At 33.8% G+C, this 26062-nt stretch overlaps 2 protein-coding genes across 2 annotated transcripts; both read left to right on the forward strand.

The window, feature by feature from the left end:
• Positions 1-466: 466 nt before the first annotated feature.
• Positions 467-16570, forward strand: LOC132550997 (serine-rich adhesin for platelets-like). Its single transcript, XM_060215101.1, has 11 exons — positions 467-524; positions 1778-2077; positions 2498-2806; positions 3697-3800; positions 5707-5765; positions 6275-6456; positions 7657-7770; positions 7900-8010; positions 13357-13476; positions 14979-15599; positions 15807-16570. The coding sequence occupies exons 1-11, from the start codon at positions 467-469 to the stop codon at positions 16568-16570; spliced, it is 2742 nt and encodes a 913-aa protein (XP_060071084.1).
• Positions 16567-25564, forward strand: LOC132550998 (mucin-2-like). Its single transcript, XM_060215102.1, has 6 exons — positions 16567-16744; positions 16952-17740; positions 18541-18654; positions 22496-22846; positions 24897-25043; positions 25557-25564. The coding sequence occupies exons 1-6, from the start codon at positions 16567-16569 to the stop codon at positions 25562-25564; spliced, it is 1587 nt and encodes a 528-aa protein (XP_060071085.1).
• Positions 25565-26062: the final 498 nt, after the last annotated feature.

Below are 26062 nucleotides of genomic sequence, written 5' to 3' on the forward strand. Positions count from 1 at the left end.
CAGGGTTTTCTGTGTACGTGCCTTCCTATCTTCTGTCAGGTCAGACAGAGCATGATACTCTTACTGCCAACGAGGACCGTCATTGTGTTAGGTCAAGATGGATTGTGGAGAGCTAACATGGTCGACTGAAACAGTGGAAACTGTTCAGAGAGCAACATAGCTCAAACTACTTCCTAATTGTCATAGAGGAACTTGTTAAAGTAGATACTGCTTCCTTGAATGATGTACGTGGACCAATTTATGTGTCCACACCAGAGAGGGACTTGAGGGACCGTCGCTTTGCTGAGCGAATGCAATCCCGTTTGGCTCTGCCCAACACCTTGGCCTCAAGGGTTGCAGATGACTCCTGCTGGAGACTTTAAAGTTTGGGTCTAACAGCAAGATGAAAATCTTTTCCGAGGCCAAATCCAGTCAAGGCACAAATCAGAAAACAATGTTTGGATTGCGTTTGACACAAATGATCAAGATGACGCTGTCAAAAATTACTACTGTGTCTTTCCAGCGGGTAAGCGAACCGTTGGAATGTGTGCACATGTTGCGTGCATCTTGCATTTCTTGGGCCATGTTAAGCATCAAGATCAAACCAACCCAGTCCATGAAACACTCAAACAAGCAATCACTTGAGCAGTTTTGCTATACTAAAACGTAATGTAATGTACATCATACTGCAACTGTTCTATCTCTTATTAGCTTCTCAAAGTGCCACAAATTATGGATTGGAACTGACAAAGGCAAAACCCGTCACTATTACTATACATAATCTATCTAATAAAGTCTCTATATTGGCCTTAATCAAAACATTTGTACAAAGCTGCTAACTAAATCTTCAAATTGTGAAACTTGCACAAAAATATCTTTATTTCAACATATTTCATTTGTGTGACCTTGTACAGAAGTCAAGTTCAGCAATGTTAACCAAACTGATAAAAATTGACATGAACAACCACATTGTCAAATAGCCTACAAGACCTACAGATTTTTGGTTATTAAGCTTTAACTATTTAACGAAAATGAAAAAAATCAGTGTTTCTTGGTTTTTTTTTAAGCAAATATGTAAAATGACAAATTTACTAGTTTTCATTTTTTCCAAGAATATTCCTTTTGAAAGATATCACCTGTGGCTAACTTTTAAACAAGTATGAAAAATAGACTGGTCTCGGAGGTATGATAATTGAAGTGTCCTAAACAGTACTTTTATCAAAAGTAATGGCTTTTTAGATTAATTTTGGCTGCATTTGTCAACATAAAAGAAACTTTTCTCCTGAAATAGTGTGATATGTGGTATCAAAATGTTGGTTGGTACAATGTGCACACATTAACGACATAATTTTATTGGAAATGCTTCATAAAATTGCACAAGAGGGAATTACATAACAACTACTTTAACATCCACTAAGGTATTAGTGAAGGAGCTCCCATTTTGTAAGAAATCAATTCCTAGACTAACTTTTCTGTATTTAAGCTTCTGATACCCATATCCATTTATGGTTGCTATATTTTGAAATTCCAATTGGGAGCCGATGCTGATGTTAAATTCCCATATGTGTTGACTCCACCTTTCATGATATTTCACATTAAATAATATGAAAGAAATAATATAAAATAAATGATGTCTTTCAGAAAGATTATGCGATTAAGTGTCCTATGCACACACACAATGCTTCTCCAGTAAGAGATTTGAGTCTGTATATTTGTATTTTGTTTCATTTTTAAAAAGTATAATAACATAAAACAATTTATATTATAAAGTTGTTATTTTCTGTTTTTTTTTTCAAAGATATTCCAACAGTGATGGTTCCTGTCCAGAATGTAACAGCAACTGCTGGTGACAATGTGACGCTAGCCTGTATCGTGACTGGAACACCTAATGTGACTGATGTGTTCTGGCTGAGAATTGTCAATGGTGTCGAGGTCGAGACACTGGTGGTTGATGGTGTCCGTTACTCGGGCGTGACCCCAGGTGACCCTTCTCTAAGAATAATCAGCGTAGCGATATCAGACAGTGCTGTATATATCTGTAAAGCCAACAACAGTGTTGGAACCGGAAGTAGCAACCTCATCACTCTTGATATAGAAGGCGAGTAACTACCACTAAAAAGCGAGATTTTAAGTGATATAATTAATAGTAAATATAACAATTTAACTTTTTATATTTATATAAAAGGGTCCTTGTTATATCATACCACGTTGTCTCTCCTGTGATAGAATGCGAATGGATACCAACAAACAGAAGACACTGGTTATTTAAGATAAAGCAGTTGAGGTTGTGGTGATGAGAATGTCTGTTTTGAAGTATAAGTAAAGCGAAGGGTTCTTAAGGAATAACTCATTTAGAGTAAGCTGTAATTATGTTTCAGAGAAGGCAGGGTTGGGGGGTAGCAGTGAGTTGCAGTATGTTTGGGGAGGGGGTTATGTCAATGTTAAGATTCTGTTGCAACCATGCTATTTCTTTATTGTTTCTAAGCTGAACGCTTAAAATTATAGCTTCTTTTTAAAGGTGTTCCCATTGCTACAATTCCTAATACATTTGTATCTGGGGATCTCGGATTCAATGTGACTTTGAATTGTAACGTCACTGGAAACCCCCCGCCTGTTGATGTATACTGGCAGATGAAAGTCAACGAGACAGAGCTTAGAACGATATTGGTTGATGAATCCGACTACAGTGGAGTGACCCTGAATGATGCTTCTCTCATCATTATCACAGCTAGTTTAGACGACAGCGCCGTTTACATATGTAATGCAAACAATAGTTTAGGGACCGGAAGTAGTTTACCGATAACTCTTAACGTCTCAGCTATTGCTGGTAAGTCATTTTGGGTTTTTGTTACATACGTAACCACAGAACTATAAATCCAGTATTTATACACATTCTCAAACCTTCTAAAAATTGGGTATCGATGATTAAATTACCCATTTTTATAATGTTTCATACAGTGTATAACTACTGGACTTAAAGTGCTTATAAACTGACATCATACATCACACAAAATCCCGAGCCCGAACCCCTGTGAGAAAATGCTTCTCCATCGCCATAACTGCTTTACGGCCATGTCAAAAATGACAAAACGTGAAAAGTTAGATTTTTTCTTTTTCAAAATCACATAACTTTCTCCATTGAGGCAAGTGACTTTTCGATTGATGATATGATATAATTTTCCCATCAATGATAAAACTTTTCTATTGATAAAATTTTCCTGTTAAATATAACTTTTCCAGTGATGATATAATTTTCCAGTGTAATAAAACTTTTCGGTGATTGTAAAACTTTTCTAATGATGATATAACTTTTCAGCGATGATTTAACTTTTCTATTGATGATAAAACATTTCCAGTGATGATATCAATTTACATTTATATCTTTTCCTGTGATAACATAACTTTCCTAGTTTTAAAGATCTGGAGCGGTTAATTTCTAATTTCTACATTGAAATTCGTTTTTATTCGAGGCTGATTTTTCAAAGAATTTACCATAACAGCTCACAAAGGTCTTGTCTTAAAATAACGAAATTCATTGACATCGCTCATTGTATATACCCACCTAGGTGTCGTCGATGAAGCAGAAAAATTACTATTGTACTTTTTCAGGAATCTTCATAAAAATCTTTCTTTTGTTCATATATTTCCCCTAGGTTTATCAAATTCAAGTTTGGATAATGATAATGTTCATTTGATGGTATTTCCTTGTTTTTATAGTGGAATACTATGCAAGCCTGTCATTAAATGAAACATTTAATCCCGAGTTACTCAACACGAGCAGTCAAATGTTTAGAGATAAGGCAGAAGAGTTTTCTAATGTGGTAAGTAGAAATATTTAAAACCAAGGTGGGGTATTACAGTGAATCTCAACCCGAGGAGGAGATTCACATCTGTCTAACCCGAGACTTGGCTTTGCCTTGGGTTAGACAGTCATGAATTTCCTCTTCAGGTAGAGTGTTTCCTGTCCTAACCAGAGGCTTGGCTTTGCCTCAGGTTAGAAAAGCGTGCAACACCTCGAGTACTGAGTTCTCTGTCTTGATCTCCGAGGCTTGGCGTCGCCTCAGCTTAGACAATCATGAAACTTCACGTGTAAAAAGTTCTCTGTCCTAACCTGAAGCATGACATCGCCTCGGATTAGACAGTCTTGATTCTCCTCCTCGGCTAGATATGTATCTGTCCCGTTCTCACCCTTTATCTCCAACATGCTAGAAATATATGAATAACGAGACAAATAAATTCTGACAAATATAGAAACAGGTAAATGGCGACCGTTGTTTTTATCTTGACCGATATCTAATCTACATATACATTGTTTAATGTCAGTCGTATATGTGATAAACGAGGAGTCGGTGCAGGTTACTTATTAACTTTTTTTATTCTGACCGCCACACACATGTACCGCCATGTGTACTCCCGGGCGGAAAGCATGGCTTACAAGGGAGATCACTCTATGCTACCGTTCAAACCTAAGGCGCATTCGATTCACACTTACTCTTATAGCAGTAATGATAAATCATTGTCATGTCATTGTTTAAAACAGATTTGAATACATAATGATGTTACGGACAAAATGCTCTCCATACTTCGTTGATATGTTTGTTTTCTCAAAAGATTGTATTTTTGACGATAGTGACTTACAAAAGTTGAATATGCTTGAAAGTAAATGAAATGAATAGCTTTGACCCACTTTCAAGGGTATTGTTGTACAAAAGCGACAAGAATAAATTGGTTGTTGGTAACCTGTAGGAATATTATTTACCTGGCGGTTGTCGTAAAAGAAGCAAAAAACGTTTATCCTTTTTTGAACTTTTTCAGGGGTCTTCATGGTAATTTGTATTCGCGTTTAATCTTAGTTTCAACAATTTTGAGTTTGAAGATTCTGTGGACATCATTTTATTGTCTTTGTTTTGTATGAAAAACAAGAAGTTAAATGTTAATATAACATTTGTAACATTAGCATACTTTCAATGTTCAGATGACTCAACCATGTGAATGCATAGGGCAGAACTGCCCAGTACGTTCAAAACTGAAGAAAATAGGAAATACTGGCATGTCAACAAAATCAAATTCTGTGAAACTAGGGCAAATGTTGTACAAAAGACACACAAGTGAATATCACCTTTTCAAAACTAAAAGTAAGATATAGCATAGCCAGATAATTAAACTGCATCATACAGCTGTTTCCTCCTTTTAGGACTCGATATTGATGCTAAGGGCAGGCATTTTGAAGCCTAGGAGGCGACTAAGGAAAATCCAAAGTGATCAAAAGCAAAAGTCGAAATTAAGACGGGAAGGTGTAGCAGCCCCATAATTTAAAAAAAAAAACCGTTATTTTCATACGTCAGATAATTTCAGAATAATGAATTAAAACGTGGCAAGCACAAAATATTTACATCGAGAATGTTGATATAATACAAGGAGAATATGGTTATGTGTTCCGGGAGGGTAAGCATCTTCTGTTTCATTTTGACGCCCGGAGAATATTTATCTTGTTTAACTTTAATGATCACAGTTCGCTCACTAAAAAATGTAAGTTACCTTCTAATCTAAGGTAATGACATTGGTCTTTTTTGATAAAAGTGAATGCAATGTCAAAGAGATTAAGGGTATGATACATGACATTGCATTTTTAGTCCTTCTGTTTCTGAAGAATTTATTTGGAAAGCGATATTTTCTGCTTATTTATAAATGTGTTATCATTTCGTTCTTGTTGCCGTTTTCTTGTAGATGGACAGCACAGTTCTAAGTTCAATAAATGGCACACAGACGCAGGTGATAGGTTTCAGGTAGGTATAAGTGTCAAGGATTTTTCCCTATATAGCGATTTTCATGGAAGTTGTCAGAAACTAACAACTAAAGAATATTGATCTTATCAGGAAATAATTTATTTCGTTAGATACTAGTTAGTTTGCCTTGTAGTACTTTGCTTCTTTACCTTCTCATTTGGGAATGGTCGGCATGCTGAAGATAGGTTGAACTTGACTTAATGTTGATATAAAGTACCCTTCCAAAAGACATGGTCTGATTTCCATCATACTTTTTAAGGTTGACCATATATTCCTGTCTGTTGATGAAATGTTACCGTCCTTTCATCAATTTTGATATTTTGCTGACACGTGAATTTGTTTTGCTTTTGACATTTTGCTGACACGTGAATTTGTTTTGCTGTTAATTTACCATGCTTTCATTGATTTTGAAAAATTGCTGACGGACTTTTTCAGATATATCACGCATTCCGTTCTTTCGTTCATATTTTAATGGTTATGAAATTGAAAAGTTATTTTTATATTTTTAGTAATGGAAGCGTGATTGTCCAGTTTCTCACCTTGTTCATCAGTAATTTGTTGACTACAACAGTGATTGATGAGAGTATAATCAGGACCGTGATTAGAGAGTCTCTGCAGACCAACAGAAATCAGTCAAAGGATTCAACAATCTTATCGATAATTCCAGAATCTGTCGAAGGAATCATACTAAGTACTATTAAGTGTTACATAAGTCAAACAATTGGTAATTGCACAGAAAAAGATAGTAAAAGAGTAAAGAGTAAAAAATGTTGTATTGCTGTCTGTATATTCCATGGAAAGCTTTTTATCAATCAAACAACCACCAAAACACTGGTAATTATGTACAAAAGAGCAGCATGTGAGGGAATGTAACAAATGGAGTTAAATAACTTTATATCAATGCGTTTAATTGTAATACCGTATTCATAGATCACTTGAAACTCACATTATTGTACGTTTTCGTTGTATTTCAGTCTTTAATATGTTTTCGAATATGAATGATATTCTCCCCTGAAAATCATTCGTCCATATATATATTTTTGATAAGCTGCCTGTCCGTCAGATGTCCGTACATAAATTGTCGATACATTTGATACATCAGTGTATATAACACAGGCTATTTGTTTAATTATCATTTTATATACATTCTACAAAATATATCAAATAATATTAACCATCCTTATTGACACGAATGGGAGCACACGTGGGGAGTTCCTTGGGGAGAAAATCGTAGTACCCAGGGAAAACGCATATGTTCCTGCCAGAGACCCTGAATCAAAATTGTGAAACGCGCGCCGGCGAGTGCCTGATCATTGATCATTGTGCCTCCCTTTATTGTTCATTTTGTGTCGGTCATTTTCTGTTATCTATTGAATGACTTCCATTAATCTATTTGGTAATACCGTGTAATTTGTTGAAAAGTTTCCCTGGTCTTCGAAAATGCAATCGATGTATTTATTTTATCACTAATCTCCGGTTTTCCCATAACATCCAATCGGTAAATCCGCAGTTAAGTATTTCATTACTACCGGTGATACGCCCATAAATGCCTATCAACGTTTGAATTATAGTCAGTCTGAAGCTTCTCAATCATATTAAGAATCATATAAATGATTTGAAAGAAAGACAGCTTTTGACTCGCGCCCTCTCCGGTTCTCGAACTCATGATCAACTGCACCAAATCTCCTCATCGATAAATTAACATAATATGAATCATATACAGTAATGTAGTTGATCTGGAAGTTCCAACTGTGAATTACCTGCCGTAATTGTCCCTGAGTTTAATACACAATGTATACATGCATGTATATAATTGCATATTATACATTTGAAAAAAAACCAGCACCAATGTTATTCAAATTGTTTTAAGAAAGTTATTTCATATCGACAGAGAAAGATAACTGTGCTAGGAGCCCCTGCTTCAACAATGGTACATGTATAGATCAGTTGGGAGACTTCGACTGTCAATGTCTACCCGGATACGGAGGCAAACAATGTACAGAAGGTAAGACAGAGTAGATATCTAAATACACAGAAAATCCTGGTTTTTCATCCTATTTCAGAAATATAAACAAAATATCCTTTTATGAACGCTTGAACAAGTATACTGTGTTTCTTTGTGTTTTGATTGAAGACCTTGACGTTTGTGCCCCGGATTCTTGTTTTAACGGAGGAACATGTCAGGAGGGTGTAGCGGATGATTTTTCCTGCCTATGCGGTGAAGGAATTACAGGAAATAACTGTGGTCAGTTTCAACCATTCGAATTTTTATCACATTTATTTAGTAATGTTAAGGGCAAATCGTATAGAGTATGTAACATACTTTAACATCCTCTGACTTTTGAAAACTTGATAGAGAAATATAACACCATACTGACACAATGCATTTCTTTTCAAATCAAACTAGAGGGAAACATCGTTGTCATTAGCAACATTAACAGCCGTGAGTCATGTGATCGCAATACTGATATATTTGACGTCATTAATTACAGCTGATCTGTTGTCTACAGGATGATAACATTATCAATACAATACCTTATAGTCTGACCTCAGGATCTTAGTGACGTCACATATATGTATAGTCTCAAATAAGTATAATTGCTTGATCTTAATAGTCCCATTACAAAATACAGTATACTGACATTTCATAATTTGACAATTTCTAATAATAGAGTAAAATTTACAGATACCACATATCATAATAGTCTTATCATATTCTTATAAAAGAATAAAGTATAGCGACATTATATATAGTAATATCTCATAATAATCGGAACAAAGTAAAAAACATAGCGATAATACATATCTTAATAGTCTGATCACAAGAAGAAATAAAGCGATAATACATATTTTAATAGCTTGATCACAAGATAAAATATAGCAACATTACATATCTTAATTGTCTGATAACAAGATACAATATAGCAACATTACATATCTTAATTGTCTGATAACAAGACAAAATATAGCAACATTACATATCTTAATTGACTCAAAATATGACAAAATATAGCAACATTACATATCTTAATTGTCTCAAAATATGATAAAATTTAGCAACATTACATATCTTAATTGTCTGAAAACAAGATACTATATAGCAACATTACATATCTTAATTGTCGGAAAATAAGATACAATATAGCAACATTACATATCTTAATTGTCTGAAAATATGATAAAATATAGCACATTACATATCTTAATTGTCGGAAAATAAGATACAATATAGCAACATTACATATCTTAATTGTCTGATAACAGGACAAAATAAAGCAACATTCATATCTTAATTGTCTGATAACAAGACAAAATATAGCAACATTACATATCTTAATTGTCTGAAAACAGGACAAAATATAGCAACATTACATATCTTAATTGTCTGATAACAAGATACAATATAGCAACATTACATATCTTAATTGTTTGATCACAAGATACAATATAGCAACATTACATATCTTAATTGTCTGAAAACAAGATACAATATAGCAACATTACATATTTTAACTGTCTGAAAACAGGACAAAATATAGCAACATTACATATCTTAATTGTCTGATAACAAGATACAATATAGCAACATTACATATCTTAATTGTCTGAAAATATGATAAAATATAACAACATTACATATCTTAATTGTCTGAAAACAGGACAAAATATAGCAACATTACATATCTAAATTATCTGATAACAAGACAAAATAAAGGAACATTACATATCTTAATTGTCTGAAAATATGATAAAATATAACAACATTACATATCTTGATAGTTTGATCACAAGATACAATATAGCAACATTACATATCTTAATTGTCTGATAACAAGATACAATATAGCAACAAGATACAATATAGCAACATTACATATTTTAATTGTCTGAAAACATAGACAAAATATAACAACATTACATATCTTAATTGTCTGATAACAAGATACAATATAGCAACATTACATATCTTAATTGTCTGAAAATATGATAAAATATAACAACATTACATATCTTAATTGTCTGAAAACAAGATACAATATAGCAACATTACATATCTTAATTGTCTGATAACAAGACAAAATAAAGCAACATTACATATCTTAATTGTCTGAAAATATGATAAAATATAACAACATTACATATCTTAATTGTCTGAAAACAAGATACAATATAGCAACATTACATATTTTAATTGTCTGAAAACTTGACAAAATATAACAACATTACATATCTTAATTGTCTGATAACAAGATACAATATAGCAACATTACATATCTTAATTGTCTGAAAATATGATAAAATATAACAACATTACATATCTTAATAGTTTGATCACAAGAAAATATAGCAACATTACATATCTTAATTGTCTGAAAATATGATAAAATATAACAACATTACATATCTTAATTGTCTGAAAACAAGACAAAATATAGCAACATTACATATCTTAATTGTCTGAAAATATGATAAAATATAACAACATTACATATCTTAATAGTTTGATCACAAGACAAAATATAGCAACATTACATATCTTAATTGTTTGATAACAAGACAAAATAAAGCAACATTACATATCTTAATTGTCTGAAAATATGATAAAATATAACAACATTACATATCTTAATAGTTTGATCACAAGATACAATATAGCAACATTACATATCTTAATTGTCAAAATGAAAATATGATAAAATATAACAACATTACATATCTTAATTGTCTGAAAACAGGACAAAATATAGCAACATTACATATCTAAATTATCTGATAACAAGACAAAATAAAGGAACATTACATATCTTAATTGTCTGAAAATATGATAAAATATAACAACATTACATATCTTGATAGTTTGATCACAAGATACAATATAGCAACATTACATATCTTAATTGTCTGATAACAAGATACAACATAGCAACATTACATATTTTAATTGTCTGAAAACAGGACAAAATATAACAACATTACATATCTTAATTGTCTGATAACAAGATACAATATAGCAACATTACATATATCTGAAAATTAATTGAAAACAAGATACAATATCTGAAAATATGATAAAATATAACAACATTACATATCTTAATTGTCTGATAACAAGATACAATATAGCAACATTACATATCTTAATTGTCTGAAAATATGATAAAATATAACAACATTACATATCTTGATAGTTTGATAACAAGATACAATATAGCAACATTACATATCTTAATTGTCTGATAACAAGACAAAATAAAGCAACATTACATATCTTAATTGTCTGAAAATATGATAAAATATAACAACATTACATATCTTAATTGTCTGAAAACAAGATACAATATAGCAACATTACATATTTTAATTGTCTGAAAACTTGACAAAATATAACAACATTACATATCTTAATTGTCTGATAACAAGATACAATATAGCAACATTACATATCTTAATTGTCTGAAAATATGATAAAATATAACAACATTACATATCTTAATAGTTTGATCACAAGATAAAATATAGCAACATTACATATCTTAATTGTCTGATAACAAGACAAAATATAGCAACATTACATATCTTAGTTGTATGAAAACAAGATACAATATAGCAACATTACATATCTTAATTGTCTGAAAACAAGATACAATATAGCAACATTACATATCTTAATTGTCTGAAAATATGATAAAATATAACAACATTACATATCTTAATTGTCTGAAAACAGGACAAAATATAGCAACATTACATATCTAAATTATCTGATAACAAGACAAAATAAAGGAACATTACATATCTTAATTGTCTGAAAATATGATAAAATATAACAACATTACATATCTTAATAGTTTGATCACAAGATACAATATAGCAACATTACATATCTTAATTGTTTGATAACAAGACAAAATAAAGCAACATTACATATCTTAATTGTCTGAAAATATGATAAAATATAACAACATTACATATCTTGATAGTTTGATCACAAGATACAATATAGCAACATTACATATCTTAATTGTCTGATAACAAGACAAAATATAGCAACATTACATATCTTAATTGTCTGAAAACAAGATACAATATAGCAACATTACATATCTGAATTGTCTGAAAACAGGACAAAATATAGCAACATTACATATCTAAATTATCTGATAACAAGACAAAATAAAGCAACATTACATATCTTAATTATCTGAAAATATGATAAAATATAACAACATTACATATCTTAATAGTTTGATCACATAGATACAATATAGCAACATTACATATCTTAATTGTCTGAAAATATGATAACAAGACAAAATAATAGCAACATTACATATCTTAATTGTCTGAAAATATGATAAAATATAAGCAACATTACATACTTAATTATCTGAAAATTGATAGTTTGATCACAAGATACAATATAGCAACATTACATATCTTAATTGTCTGATAACAAGATACAATATAGCAACATTACATATCTTAATTGTCTGAAAACAAGATACAATATAGCAACATTACATATCTTAATTGTCTGAAAACAGGACAAAATATAGCAACATTACATATCTTAATTGTCTGAAAACAAGATACAATATAGCAACATTACATATCTTAATTGTCTGAAAATAGGATAAAATATAACAACATTACATATCTTAATTGTCTGAAAACAAGATACAATATAGCAACATTACATATCTTAATTGTGATATAACAAGATACCATATAGCAAACTTTAATATCTTAATTGTCTGAAAACAGGACAAAATATAGCAACATTACATATCTTAATTGTCTGAAAACAAGATACAATATAGCAACATTACATATCTTAATTGTCTGATAACAAGATACAATATAGCAACATTACATATCTTAATTGTCTGAAAACAAGATACAATATAGCAACATTACATATCTTAATTTTCTGATAACAAGATACAATATAGCAACATTACATATCTTAATTGTCTGAAAATAAGATAAAATATAGCAACATTACATATCTTAATTGTATGATAACAAGATACAATATGGCAACATTACATATCTTAATTGTCTGAAAACAAGATACAATATAGCAACATTACATATCTTAATTGTCTGAAAATATGATAAAATATAACAACATTACATATCTTAATAGTTTGATCACAAGATGAAATATAGCCACATTACATATCTGAATAGGATAAAATTGATGGCAGTTGTTTGTCAGAGTCATATGATTTCATGTGTCATAACAAAGTTATGATAGAATATAGAATCACGAGATTCAAAGAAATACGGGACTGGTGCTCATCCTATCCTAGGGTTCAACATTTTTTGTGACCACATCAGATTTTGTTCGATCTTCTCCAAGGTTTCAACAGGTCTTTTAGTCACTGACGACTTAAAGGGGAACACAGCTGTTATTGGGAACAATTTTAAATTATCATTTAGCTCAAGGACATATAGGGAAATATTAGGCCTTGTTTGGCTCTTAGTATTAAATAGTAAATTTAGAATTGAATGATGATATTCTCTTGTGTCTTTTGTACAATCACCTTTCCAAAAAAGTTATGTGATTGTCCGTCTTTATTCACAGAGTCACGTTTTTGTACCGACGATTCGTGCTTCAATGGAGGAACATGCATGCCAGGAAATAGTACGGTCGATGGTTACTGCTTATGTGACAGCCAGCACAAGGGAATCAACTGTGAAATAGGTTAGTTTTGTTGTTAACATCAATGTGACATAGATTAGTTGAATAAATCAATGAGATTACCGTGAAATAGGAATCTGAAAGTTTTTAATATCAAGAAAAATGTTAAAATATATATTCATTTTTGGAGTAGTTATTTAGTTTTAAAATTATCCTAGCTTCAATTTGTATCCAAGAATTTCGTTCATTTGATCAGAATATACACATATACTTGGCGGGCGTTTGAAATCTTAGTAAAACAAGTTTATTTTTAAGTTTAGTGCACTTTTCTATCTGTACTTTAGCATTTGTTTCTGTCAATTTTGTTTTAACCTTCGTCGATACTTGCAGTAAAACAATTTAGGCCTTTATCCTCGCTTACGAGTCCTAGAAGGACGAAACATCCGTGTGATGTAGCATTACTTACGAGTCCTAGAAGGATGAAACATCTGTGTCCATACGATTATTTTTGCTTGAAGGTTCTTGGTCACAAGTCTGACTCTATGTGGTCGAGTATTGTCGCTATGAGTACAAACGCGAGAGCTGACAGCACCCGCAAAGACTCTTATATTTGTATAAAGGTTTTCATCCCAGTACCGTAAACCTGTGAGACTACCACTTTTAATCATGTACAAATCAATCTGACCATCAAAATTAACCCTAACCCAGCAGCCTGCACACCTCTCATGCATGGTGCATGCATTGATGATAAAACAATGGCCAAGGAGTGGCAAGCTTGATTAATTTTAATGGCAGAAATAAAATCACATTTTTGTTATGATCCTTAATAGTTTGTGTCCAATATATATTGACCAATTATTTATTAAGAATCCATTTACGGACATCAGACAAACAGGCATTCTTGGCCCCCATCGGCTGTTAAGCTTATCACTGTACTGTACTAACATAAAGTGTTAATACAAAGACAAAAGGCATACAAGTTAATAGCACCTTTTGGTACAAAAAAGATATAGTAGAGCTGAACAATAAAGCTGCATCATACAGCTATTTCATCTATCTAGGACTTGTCAGTGATGCTAAGGGCCTAAATTGTGAAAATTGATTAAGAAAAACCAAAATGATCGAAGGAAAAGTTTAAATCTAGGTGGGCAGACGCAATATCATTTCTAAACATCATCCTATGAAGTCCATTCAAGTGTATGCAAACTATTTTCAATTGGAAATATGTTTATGCAGAGTTCTCGTAGCGTTTTCACAGTATTCATTTGACTTTGTGTTCAAGATACAAGTGTAAATGTGTACAAGATTATACACTGATATAGTTTGACACGAACACAAATGTTAAGGAAATGAAGTGCTGAATGATATGGTAAATTGTGTTTGTCCAATTTTCCTTACATGAGTTTGTGGAGTCGATTTTTATCAAAATGGTGGAAAATATAATCGGGACATTACATAATGTGAATGTGTGGGAAAATACACAGGAACCCTCTGTAAACTTGGTATGGCACATGTTTTCTATTATATAGATAAATATATGTCTAATTATTTATTTTTCTTTACAGCCGTGACAGCTATTAGAACAACAACAACGACTACGTCTACCACCCCAGCAACTACAACCCAAACTACTACAACACCAACAACTACAACTACCCCTGAACCTACGACAACTACAACTCCAACAACTACAACTACTCCAATGACAACTACAACTCCAACAAGTACTACCTCAGAACCAACCACAACTACAACTTCAACAACTTCTACCCCAGAACCTACGACAACTACAACCTCAACAACTACTTCCCCAGAACTTACGATAACTACAACTCCATCAACTACTACCCCAGAACCAACGACAACTACAACTCCAACAACTACTACCCAAGAACCAACGACAACTACAACTCCAACAACTACTACCCAGGAACCAACGACAACTTCAACTCAAACAACTACTACCCCTGAACCTACAACTACAACTCCAACAACTACAACTACTCCAATGACAACTACAACTCCAACAAGTACTACCTCAGAACCAACCACAACTACAACTTCAACAACTTCTACCCCAGAACCTACGACAACTACAACCTTAACAACTACTTCCCCAGAACCTACGATAACTACAACTCCATCAACTACTACCCAGGAACCAACCACAACTACAACTCCAACAAGTACTACCTCAGAACCTACAACAACTACAACTTCAACAACAACTACCCCAGAACCAACGACAACTACAACTCCAACAACTACTGCCTCAGAACCTACAACAACTACAACTCCAACAACTACTACCCCAGAACCTACGACAACTACAACTCCAACAACTACTACCTCAGAACCTACAACAACTACAACTTCAACAACTACTTCCCCAGAACCAACGACAACTACAACTCCATCAACTACTACCCAAGAACCAACGACAACTACAACTCCATCAACTACTACCCAGGAACCAACGACAACTACAACTCCAACAACTACTTCCCCAGAACCAACGACAACTACAACTCCATCAACTACTACCCCAGAACCTACGACAACTACAACTCCAACAACTACTACCCAGGAACCAACGACAACTACAACTCAAACAACTACTACCCCTGAACCTACAACTACAATTCCAACAACTACAACTACTCCAATGACAACTACAACTCCAACAAGTACTACCTCAGAACCAACCACAACTACAACTTCAACAACAACTACCCCAGAACCTACGACAACTACACTCCACAACTACCAGAACCAAGACAACTACAACTCCAACAACTACTACCCCAGAACCGACGACAACTACAACTCCAACAACTACTACCCAGGAACCAACGACAACTTCAACTCAAACAACTACTACCCAGGAACCAACAACAACTACAACTTCAACAACTTCTACCCCAGAACCTACGACAACTACAACCTCAACAACTACTTCCCCAGAACTTACGATAACTACAACTCCATCAACTACTACAACCAACGACAACTACAACTCCAACAACTACTACCCAAGAACCAACGACAACTACAACTCCAACAACTACTACCCAGGAACCAACGACAACTTCAACTCAAACAACTACTACCCCTGAACCTACAACTACAACTCCAACAACTACAACTACTCCAATGACAACTACAACTCCAACAAGTACTACCTCAGAACCAACCACAACTACAACTTCAACAACTTCTACCCCAGAACCTACGACAACTACAACCTTAACAACTACTTCCCCAGAACCTACGATAACTACAACTCCATCAACTACTACCCAGGAACCAACCACAACTACAACTCCAACAAGTACTACCTCAGAACCTACAACAACTACAACTTCAACAACAACTACCCCAGAACCAACGACAACTACAACTCCAACAACTACTGCCTCAGAACCTACAACAACTACAACTCCAACAACTACTACCCCAGAACCTACGACAACTACAACTCCAACAACTACTACCTCAGAACCTACAACAACTACAACTCCAACAACTACTTCCCCAGAACCAACGACAACTACAACTCCATCAACTACTACCCAAGAACCAACGACAACTACAACTCCATCAACTACTACCCAGGAACCAACGACAACTACAACTCCAACAACTACTTCCCCAGAACCAACGACAACTACAACTCCATCAACTACTACCCCAGAACCTACGACAACTACAACTCCAACAACTACTACCCAGGAACCAACGACAACTACAACTCAAACAACTACTACCCCTGAACCTACAACTACAATTCCAACAACTACAACTACTCCAATGACAACTACAACTCCAACAAGTACTACCTCAGAACCAACCACAACTACAACTTCAACAACAACTACCCCAGAACCTACGACAACTACAACTCCATCAACTACTGCCCCAGAACCAACGACAACTACAACTCCAACAACTACTACCCCAGAACCGACGACAACTACAACTCCAACAACTACTACCCAGGAACCAACGACAACTTCAACTCAAACAACTACTACCCAGGAACCAACAACAACTACAATTCCAAGAACTACAACTACTCCAATGACAACTACAACTCCAACAAGTACTACCTCAGAACCAACCACAACTACAACTTCAACAACAACTACCCCAGAACCTACGACAACTACAACTCCATCAACTACTACCCCAGAACCAACGACAACTACAACTCCAACAACTACTACCCAGGAACCAACGACAACTACAACTCCAACAACTACTACCCAGGAACCAACGACAACTACAATTCCAACAACTACTAGCTCAGTTACCACGACGCCGAAAGGTAAGAATTTATACTATCTGATTGCTCTAATGAAATAAATGGTTGTTGCAAGTAAAATGATTTTCCATGTGGGATTGGGCGTATGGTTTTTTTTATTAATTAATAATAAGTAATATTACATATCTAAATAGTTTGATCACAAGATGAAATATAGCGACATCACATATCTTAATAGTTTGATCACAAGATGAAATATGGCGACATCACATATCTTGATTGTCTGAAAAACAAGATAAAATTAGCGACATTACATATCTTATAGCCTGAGCAAAAGTTGAAATATAGCGATAGATATTTCTGGTTTTTTTTTGGGGGGTTTTTTTCATATGGTTGATAGTTATTTCTGGTTTTTTTTTTGTTTTTTTTTTTTTTTTTTTTGTTTTTTGTTTTTTGTATATGATTGATAGCTTTTCTGTTTATTTAGTATATGAATTAAAGGTTTTTTGTTATATGATAAAAAGTATGATAATATATCTGTTATAAGTAATTAATTGAAATACGTAATATCTGTAATTGTAAACATTCGCTCTGCTGCTGTTATCTCCCAGGTCCTACTTTTGATATGTAGTTTTTCAAACTCCCCTGATTTCATCAAATTTAATCATATAGGCCATACTGACCTGATCTCATCATATAAAAATATTCGAAACCACTTCTCTCTTGTCAATTTTGAAAATTTGTAAATTAATTTTTTTATCTTATCATAGATTGGAAGGGCCATATTAATGGAACATTAGACTATTAGAAGTTGGTGACACTGCATATGATCTTTCAATGTGATACTTAAACTTTTCTTCTAGACCCAACCATGTCTTGTTCCTTTGATATACTGGATGATGTTTGTGGGTATATAAAAACTGGGCCTCCCAATGCCTGGCAGCAAGTTCACAGGAATGGAAGTAACCCAGCTGCAGGTCAGTATAGATTTATTTCATGGCGATTTTTTTTAGCTCACCAGGCCTGAACGGTCTCAAGTCTTGTTGCTGTGTCTGTCATCTGTCCTGCGTCACTTTTCCACAATAAACAACTACTCGATAACGGATAGACCCTGAGTGCTGATATTCGGCTTGTTATACATGAAAATTTTCAAACAAATTCTTCTCAGTAACCAAAATCCCAGGATACTGATATTTGGCCTGTAGCTTGCTGAGATGGGGGATAATAGATTTCTTCAAATGATTGACCTTGACCTCCATTCAAGGTCACAGGTTCACATCCATGAAAATTATCAATCCAATTCTTCTCAGCAACCGTAATCCCAGGATATTTGGCTTGTAGCTTACTGGGATGAAGGACTACCAAGTTAGTTCAAATGAATGACCTTGACCCCTTTCAATATCATATGGGTCAAACGCATTAACATATTTGAAGAACATCTTTTTCCATAATCGAAAGGCCTAGGGTCATGATATTAGGCCAGTAGAATCCTGAAAATAATCCTTATCATATTGGTTCATACGAAAGACATTGACCTTCATTTAAGGTCACAGGGGTCAAATGTGTTAAAATATTGAAGGAACTTCTTCTCAATAACCAAAAGGGTCAGAGTACTTATATTTGGCCTGTAGCTTGCTGGGATGAAGGGATACAAAGTGTGTTCAAATGAATGACCTTAATTGACTTAATCTGAGAAAATGCTTTTTCAAGTTTGAGACAGCTAATTTATATGAATTAACAATATTCATATTCATTTTTGACATGGAAACTTGCCGCAGAATCTTCTTTTTCAAAACTGATATCCAATGACTTTGTTCATCTTTCTTTTAACAGTTTTGAGGAAATACTGACCCCTGTCCAAAATTGAAATACTAACCTTTTGGCTTTACCGCTTATGGAAATCCATGCTTCAGTTCATTGAAAAATTGTCTTGGCTGCAAAATGTAAAAACAAAATTCTACTATTTCAATTTTGATACTATATGATTTATTTTATTTTGCAATATTATTGATACATTTTTACCATCATCATATTGTAAAATTGATTCTTGTTATTATACAGTACACACATGGTAATGTCCACAGTGGTTTTAATACTTTTTTCAGTTGAACAATGGCCCTGTCATACTCCTCTGATTACGACATTAAATGGCTTGTAGCACAAGCCCTATTGACCTTTTGACCCATTTCATGGGAAGTCACTAGGGTGCTACAAATACCACCCGCTTTTATTATGCTCCCCAAAAGGAGAGCACATAATCGCCGCTTTGTCAATATGTCCTTCCGTCTAGCCTCTGTCTGTCCATCATAATCTTGTCCGGAGCATAACAAAAAAACCATGAGATGTATCAATATAAAACTACATTGGTAGGACAGGGGCTGTGCACAATAACTATCAGACTATATTGCAAAAATGTTCATAGTTAAATATTGTACGGAGCATTACACTAAAGTTATAAGATGTATCAACATGAAGCTGTAAAGATAAGTAGATCTTTGTAGGGAGAAATGCAGTGCACAAGAACAATCACATTCTGTTGCATAATTTAGGAGTTACTGCCGTTTGTTATTTTTCATAGTTAAATTTTGTCTGGAGCATTGCTTTAAATCTATAAGAGGTGTTAACATGATAGATAGGTCTCAACAAGTAGGAGGGCAGTGCAAAAGAATCATAATTCTCTTATTACCCTTTGTTATTTTTTCCTACTTAATTATTTCCAATAAGGGAGCAAAACCCGTCCCTAACAGCCCTTGTTTAATTTGGTACATGGACACAATTCCAATGTTCTTGAAAGAGATCCTTTTTGAGAAAAAACACATATCATTTAAAACAGTTTTTAACCTTTTGCACAATTTAATACACCTTGTCTGAAGGTCCGCCCGTTAAACCATTGTTTTTACAAAATTCTATTGTCATGGATGACTAAGTTGATTTTGACGAGGTTTGGTCAAAGCATTCTTATGGTAACTGTAACTTATTTTGTATTAATAGTATGTCCCTGCTTCCCAGGGCCTAAGGGGTAGGATCCAAAAGGGGGGATTTTGCTAGTTCTTTAAAATCCTACTTCTCATGTAGGAATGATTGTATTTTATCCAAAATTGATCAAAGACACCTTTGGGTGAAGGGAAATCGATTTTGCATAAATGGTGGATCTCGGGCCCCCTAGGCGGGAGGGTAGGTGTCCAATAGGGGAAATACAGCAATTTAAAAAAGAAAATCCTACTCCTTGTGTAGGAATGATTTGATTTTACACAAGTTTGGTCAATAGCATCTTTAGGTGAAGAGAAATAAATGTTGTATTAATGGTGGATTTTGACCCCCTGAAGCAAGAGGGATGGTGCCGAATAGGGGAAATAGAGTAAATTTTAAAAAAAAATTACTCCTCCTGTAGGAATGATTGGACAGAGGCCTCTTTTGGTGAAGGGAAATAAACCCTGAAGGGTATGGGCCAACAGGAGAAAAAGGGAATTTTGTCCAAACTTTGTCTGAATCCTGTATAGATGTCAGTTTTGTGTAAACAGTGGATCTCAGCCCCTTGGGGCAGGAGAGGCAGGACTCAGATAAAAATATACCTTAAAGCAGCGTCTGAAGATAAAGAGATATCAATTGATCACTAAAGAGATGCCCAATAGGTAAAGTGGAGTAAATTCTTTGAAATCATACTCCTTATGTAGGTATGATTGAAACAAAGAATCATGTACAGATGAAAATATACACAACATAGAGTTTTGTGCAAATGATACCTACAGAAACATGTACCCACCCCATACTAAAATATACACAACAAGGGAAATAATTTCTGGGTCATAGACCATCGAATATGTACAACATTGCTGGGGAAAATGGCAAATTACAGAAGAAGAATCACAGTTCCTATCTCCTCCGATACAATCAACAAGTACTGGAGTTATACACAAGATAGACCTAACCTACAGAAACATGTCAGATAAAAATATACACAACGTAGACCTTACCTACAGAAAAATGTCAGATAAAAATATACACAACATAGACCTTACCTACAGTAACATGTCAGATAAAAATATACACAACGTAGACCTTACCTACAGAAACATGTCAGATAAAAATATACACAACGTAGACCTTACCTACAGAAACATGTCAGATAAATATATACACAATATAGACCATACCTACAGAAACATGTCAGATAAAAATATACACAACATAGACCTTACCTACAGAAACACGTAGACCATACCTAATAAAAATATACACAATAGATACACAACATAGACCTTACCTACAGAAACATGTCAGAAACATGTCAGATAAAAATATACACAACAAAGACCCTAGCCCTAATCTTTTTGAAAATGTATCTTTTGATATGAAATTCAATAAAAAGAGTTTTGATTATTTCTAATTATTTTCATAATTATGTTAGCTCTCTTCTGGTACTCCAAGATAGATTTGAAAAAAAAAATGCCTAACAGGTTGCCATCTTGAATTTTTCTATTGACAGTTTTTTTTTTTTACAAAATACCTGATCAATATTAAAATGCAGTTGGAGGTTTCACTTAGTCCTCATTCGGTTTTCTTTTTAAATTTCATTAGTGAATTTAATAAAGGATAAAAAATAAAAGGTGAAAAGGGAACAGACAAGGTATGGTTCAATTTATGAATAAAAATTTAAAAAGAAATGATGATCCAATGGTGGAAATCAGGATATTTTTAAGAGCTACATCTGAATCCATGTAACATTTTTAATTGATATGTACTCATGTACCCCCACCCCCTTTCTCTCGTCCTCCTTATTGACTTTACAAATTAAATTAATTCACTTTTTTCATACAGGATACTATTTGTATGCAGAGTCCTCCTCTAGGAATGCAATTAACTTGATTTCTCCAAAGAAGGCAGTAAGTGGAGGTTGTGTTTCGTTTTACTACAACATGGAAGAAGGAATCGCTGCAGAACTCCAGGTGTTCATATCCGAAAATGGCGCAGATAGCCTTGTGATGATTGACAATGGTGAAATGATCATGAAAGATCAATGGTTGTTCTCTCGGTTCCCATTGCCAGCTTCAAATAATGACAGAAATGTTAGCATACGATTCCAATTCACAGGGGACAAGATTAAGTTTTTTAATGGTAGCATAGCCATCGATGATGTAATGTACAGTAACGAAACATGTGACCCAGTAGGTGAGTACTTGCTCTTCGTCTTATTGTTTCAAATTACATCTCGGTATCATCTATAGTTTAGCTGTACATATTTCCAACATACTTCCTTTATGATTACCAGTAAGACAACATTTTCATTTTGCTGCTTTTTCTTATGATCGTGACTTTATCTTTATGCTCCAGGGAGCATATAGTTGCAACATTGTCCGTCTGTCCTTTTGTGTCTGGAGCATCATTGTGCCAACGTTAAGCAAGGTTCATGGAACTTGGTGTTAACATTGGTCATGCTACGGTAATGTGCAGTGTTTCAAATGTATGGCCCTTGTCTCCTTTATTACAGCGTTATTGCCCTTTCTTAAAATCTTATGTCCATTTAAACTAGGATAATGAAACTTGGTATCATACTAAAGTGATGGGCAGTGTACCAAATTATTCAGGAGTTGTAATACTTTAATTAATGAATTATTGCCCTTTGTTAACATTTTGTGTTGAAAGCATCAGTTTAAACTTGCTTGCATTTAAGCTAGGATAACGAAACATTGTTAATCATACAAAGATGATGTGCAATGTTACAGACTTTGAGGCCCTGGATCCCTTGTTTGGAGTATAACTTCGTTTGCAATGAAGCTAGGATAATGAAACTTGGTGTATACGTTTATTATAATATGATGATGTGCAGTGTAAAAATTTTGAGGCCCTGGATCCCTTAATTACAGTTTTTGCCTTTTGTTGAAAATTTTTCTTCTGGAGCATTACTAAAAATTTTAGTATAATGATATTTATAGTATGCATTGAGCATGCAGTGTACAGTGTACCAAATTCAGTGTCAGAACCTCTTATTTCCAACATTGTTGTCCTTCCTTATTTTTATCCCCAATAAATTCTTTTTAGGAAAACATTCATTAGTTTCACTGATACTCTTGTCAATCTACTTCCTCTCTTTGTAATTATGAGAATATTTCACAACTCACCTTGAGGATCATGACTATATTTTGAGTTTACTTTAAACCCTTGTGATGTTGACAATATTTTCACTACTCGCCTTTAATATCATGACTTTATTTTGAGTTTACTTTTAACCCTTGTGATTTTGAAAATATTTTCACTAATCACCTTTGATATCATGACTTCTTTTTGAGTTTACTTTAAACTCTTGGGATTTTGACAATATTTCCACTACTCGCCTTTAATATCATGACTTTATTTTGAGTTTACTTTTAACCCTTGTGATTATGACAATATTTTCACTACACACCTTGAGGTTCATGGGTCTGTCTCCAATCTCGGTCAATTTTATACAATATTATAGAGCCTCTTATTAGATTTGATACATATTCACCTAATTTTGTCATAGCATCAAGTTCTACACCTGAAATGTTGCCCAATACGGCAAATTAAAAAATAAATTCTTTAAAATTTGCTCCTCCTAACTAGTTCTGTCCACATTTAGCCAGAAACATATTCATGTGATGGAGAATCAATTTTGTATAAAGGATGGGCGTCAGTCTCCTGGGGAAGAAGGGGTGGGGCCCAATATGGGAAATTGTGCAATAAATTTTGTATAAAGAGTGGGTTCGGTCCCTTTTTTTGTTGAAGGGGTTGAACCCAATAAAGGAAAGAGATTAAATTCTTTAAAATCCTACTCCTCTTGCAGCATTGATTGGGTTTTGCACAGATTTATTTTTTGGTGAAAGGAGAATAAAAAGTTTCATATATAATGGATCTCAGCCCTCTGAGACTGGAGAGATTGGGCCTAATAGGGGAAATAAAGCAAATTATTGAAAATTCGACTTCGCCTGTAGGAATGATTGGATTTTGACTAAATTTTTGTCTGAAACATTCGTGGTTGAAAAGGAAGCGATACAGGCCCAGTTGACCTCTTGTTATCCTCAAATGTTCCTGTATGTAACACCTTTATCTTGTAACCACTTTAGCAGCTTCATTCATTAAGGAATTTTTATCCAAATTGCAGAACATTTGTCGTCTTCTTTATTGCTGCCAACTTGATACTGCGAGAGGATTTGTATCCTCTGTGATGCCTTGTTTATTTCAGTTGTATTTTTATTTTCAGTTCGATGTGAAAATTCGAGTTTCCTGTGTAACTCAAGTGACTTCTGTATCCCGTACAACATGGAGAGAGATGGTGTGCGTGACTGCCCAGATGGATCAGACGAAACACCTTTTAACATTATAGACATATCTATGCCTAAAGAAAATCGTAAGTTTTCACCAGATTCTGGTAGATGTTCCAAATTAGTTTGTTTTGTAAATTAATCTGCATTTTAATGTTGAATACTGGATGCTTATATATCATGAGAAATACGTATAATAATCCATTAATCCATCAGCTTTATACGAACCAGGTAGGGAATAAGTTCTATCGACTGGAGGTGCCAATTATTTCAACGGTGACCTCCGATATTTCTAGACATCAGGTATTTGTATGTATTATGTGTAGCAGTTGAAATTACAGGTTGCCTCATTAACTTCGTTTGATGGGAATTTTCCTAAAGTCCACTGGTAGAGCGTATTGGTAGAGAATGACGGGTCGATAGGTTGAACCCCAGTGGTGGCAGTGTTTTTCATTACTCCTTTCTTAGACCATATTACCAAAGAGATGATGAATGAAACTATCACCAATAAATCTTATGTCTGTATGATAAAGGGAATATTTTACATGATAATCTATTTCATAATAGATTGATGATGCTTATTTTATTTTGACCTCCAGGGGCCTAAGGAGCAAATTAAGGCCCCATTCATTTGCTGGAATGATATAACTTAAACCAAATATGGTTTGAAGTATCCTTGTAAATGGGAAACAAGTTTTTATTATAAGTTTTATATGACACAACAAAAAAAATCAGATACAAGCTCAAACTCATCTACAATGACCAGCATGTGTATCACACATGTGGCTTTCCTTGATGATGACATCACTTAACCACAGAGATGCTCGAGTTTGCTTGCAGTAGCCCAGAAGTACACATGTACAACCAAACCTTGTTACCTTGGACGAACTTCTAGATAATTAAGGGTTCTTCGAGTTAAACCAGTTGGAAATAACGAGGTTCGACTGTATTTTTAAATCTCCTATTGAATGGGAATGACATTTAGATGACAAATAGATCAAAGTAAGATGGGAGATATGTGTATATATGTTTAACCAAGTTTTTATTATTGCATCCTTTCCTTCTGAAATGAGCAATATTTCTTGGTGAACTTCTTTTTCATAAC

Source organism: Ylistrum balloti, unplaced genomic scaffold (assembly GCF_031769215.1).
Source record: "Ylistrum balloti isolate Yb309-2 unplaced genomic scaffold, AGI_CSIRO_Ybal_v1 Utg370162, whole genome shotgun sequence".
Lineage (NCBI taxonomy): Eukaryota > Metazoa > Mollusca > Bivalvia > Pectinida > Pectinidae > Ylistrum > Ylistrum balloti.

Coding starts and splice junctions, on each gene's coding strand:
- LOC132550997 (XM_060215101.1), top strand. CDS start 467: ATGACGCTGTCAAAAATTACTACTGTGTCTTTCCAGCGGGTAAGCGAA. Junction 525..1,777: donor GGTAAGCGAACCGTTGGAAT/GTGTGCACATGT, acceptor TTTTTTTCAAAG/ATATTCCAACAGTGATGGTT. Junction 15,600..15,806: donor CACAACTACAACTCCAACAA/GTACTACCTCAG, acceptor CTACTTCCCCAG/AACCAACGACAACTACAACT.
- LOC132550998 (XM_060215102.1), top strand. CDS start 16,567: ATGACAACTACAACTCCAACAAGTACTACCTCAGAACCAACCACAACT. Junction 17,741..18,540: donor AGTTACCACGACGCCGAAAG/GTAAGAATTTAT, acceptor CTTTTCTTCTAG/ACCCAACCATGTCTTGTTCC. Junction 18,655..22,495: donor TGGAAGTAACCCAGCTGCAG/GTCAGTATAGAT, acceptor TTTTTCATACAG/GATACTATTTGTATGCAGAG.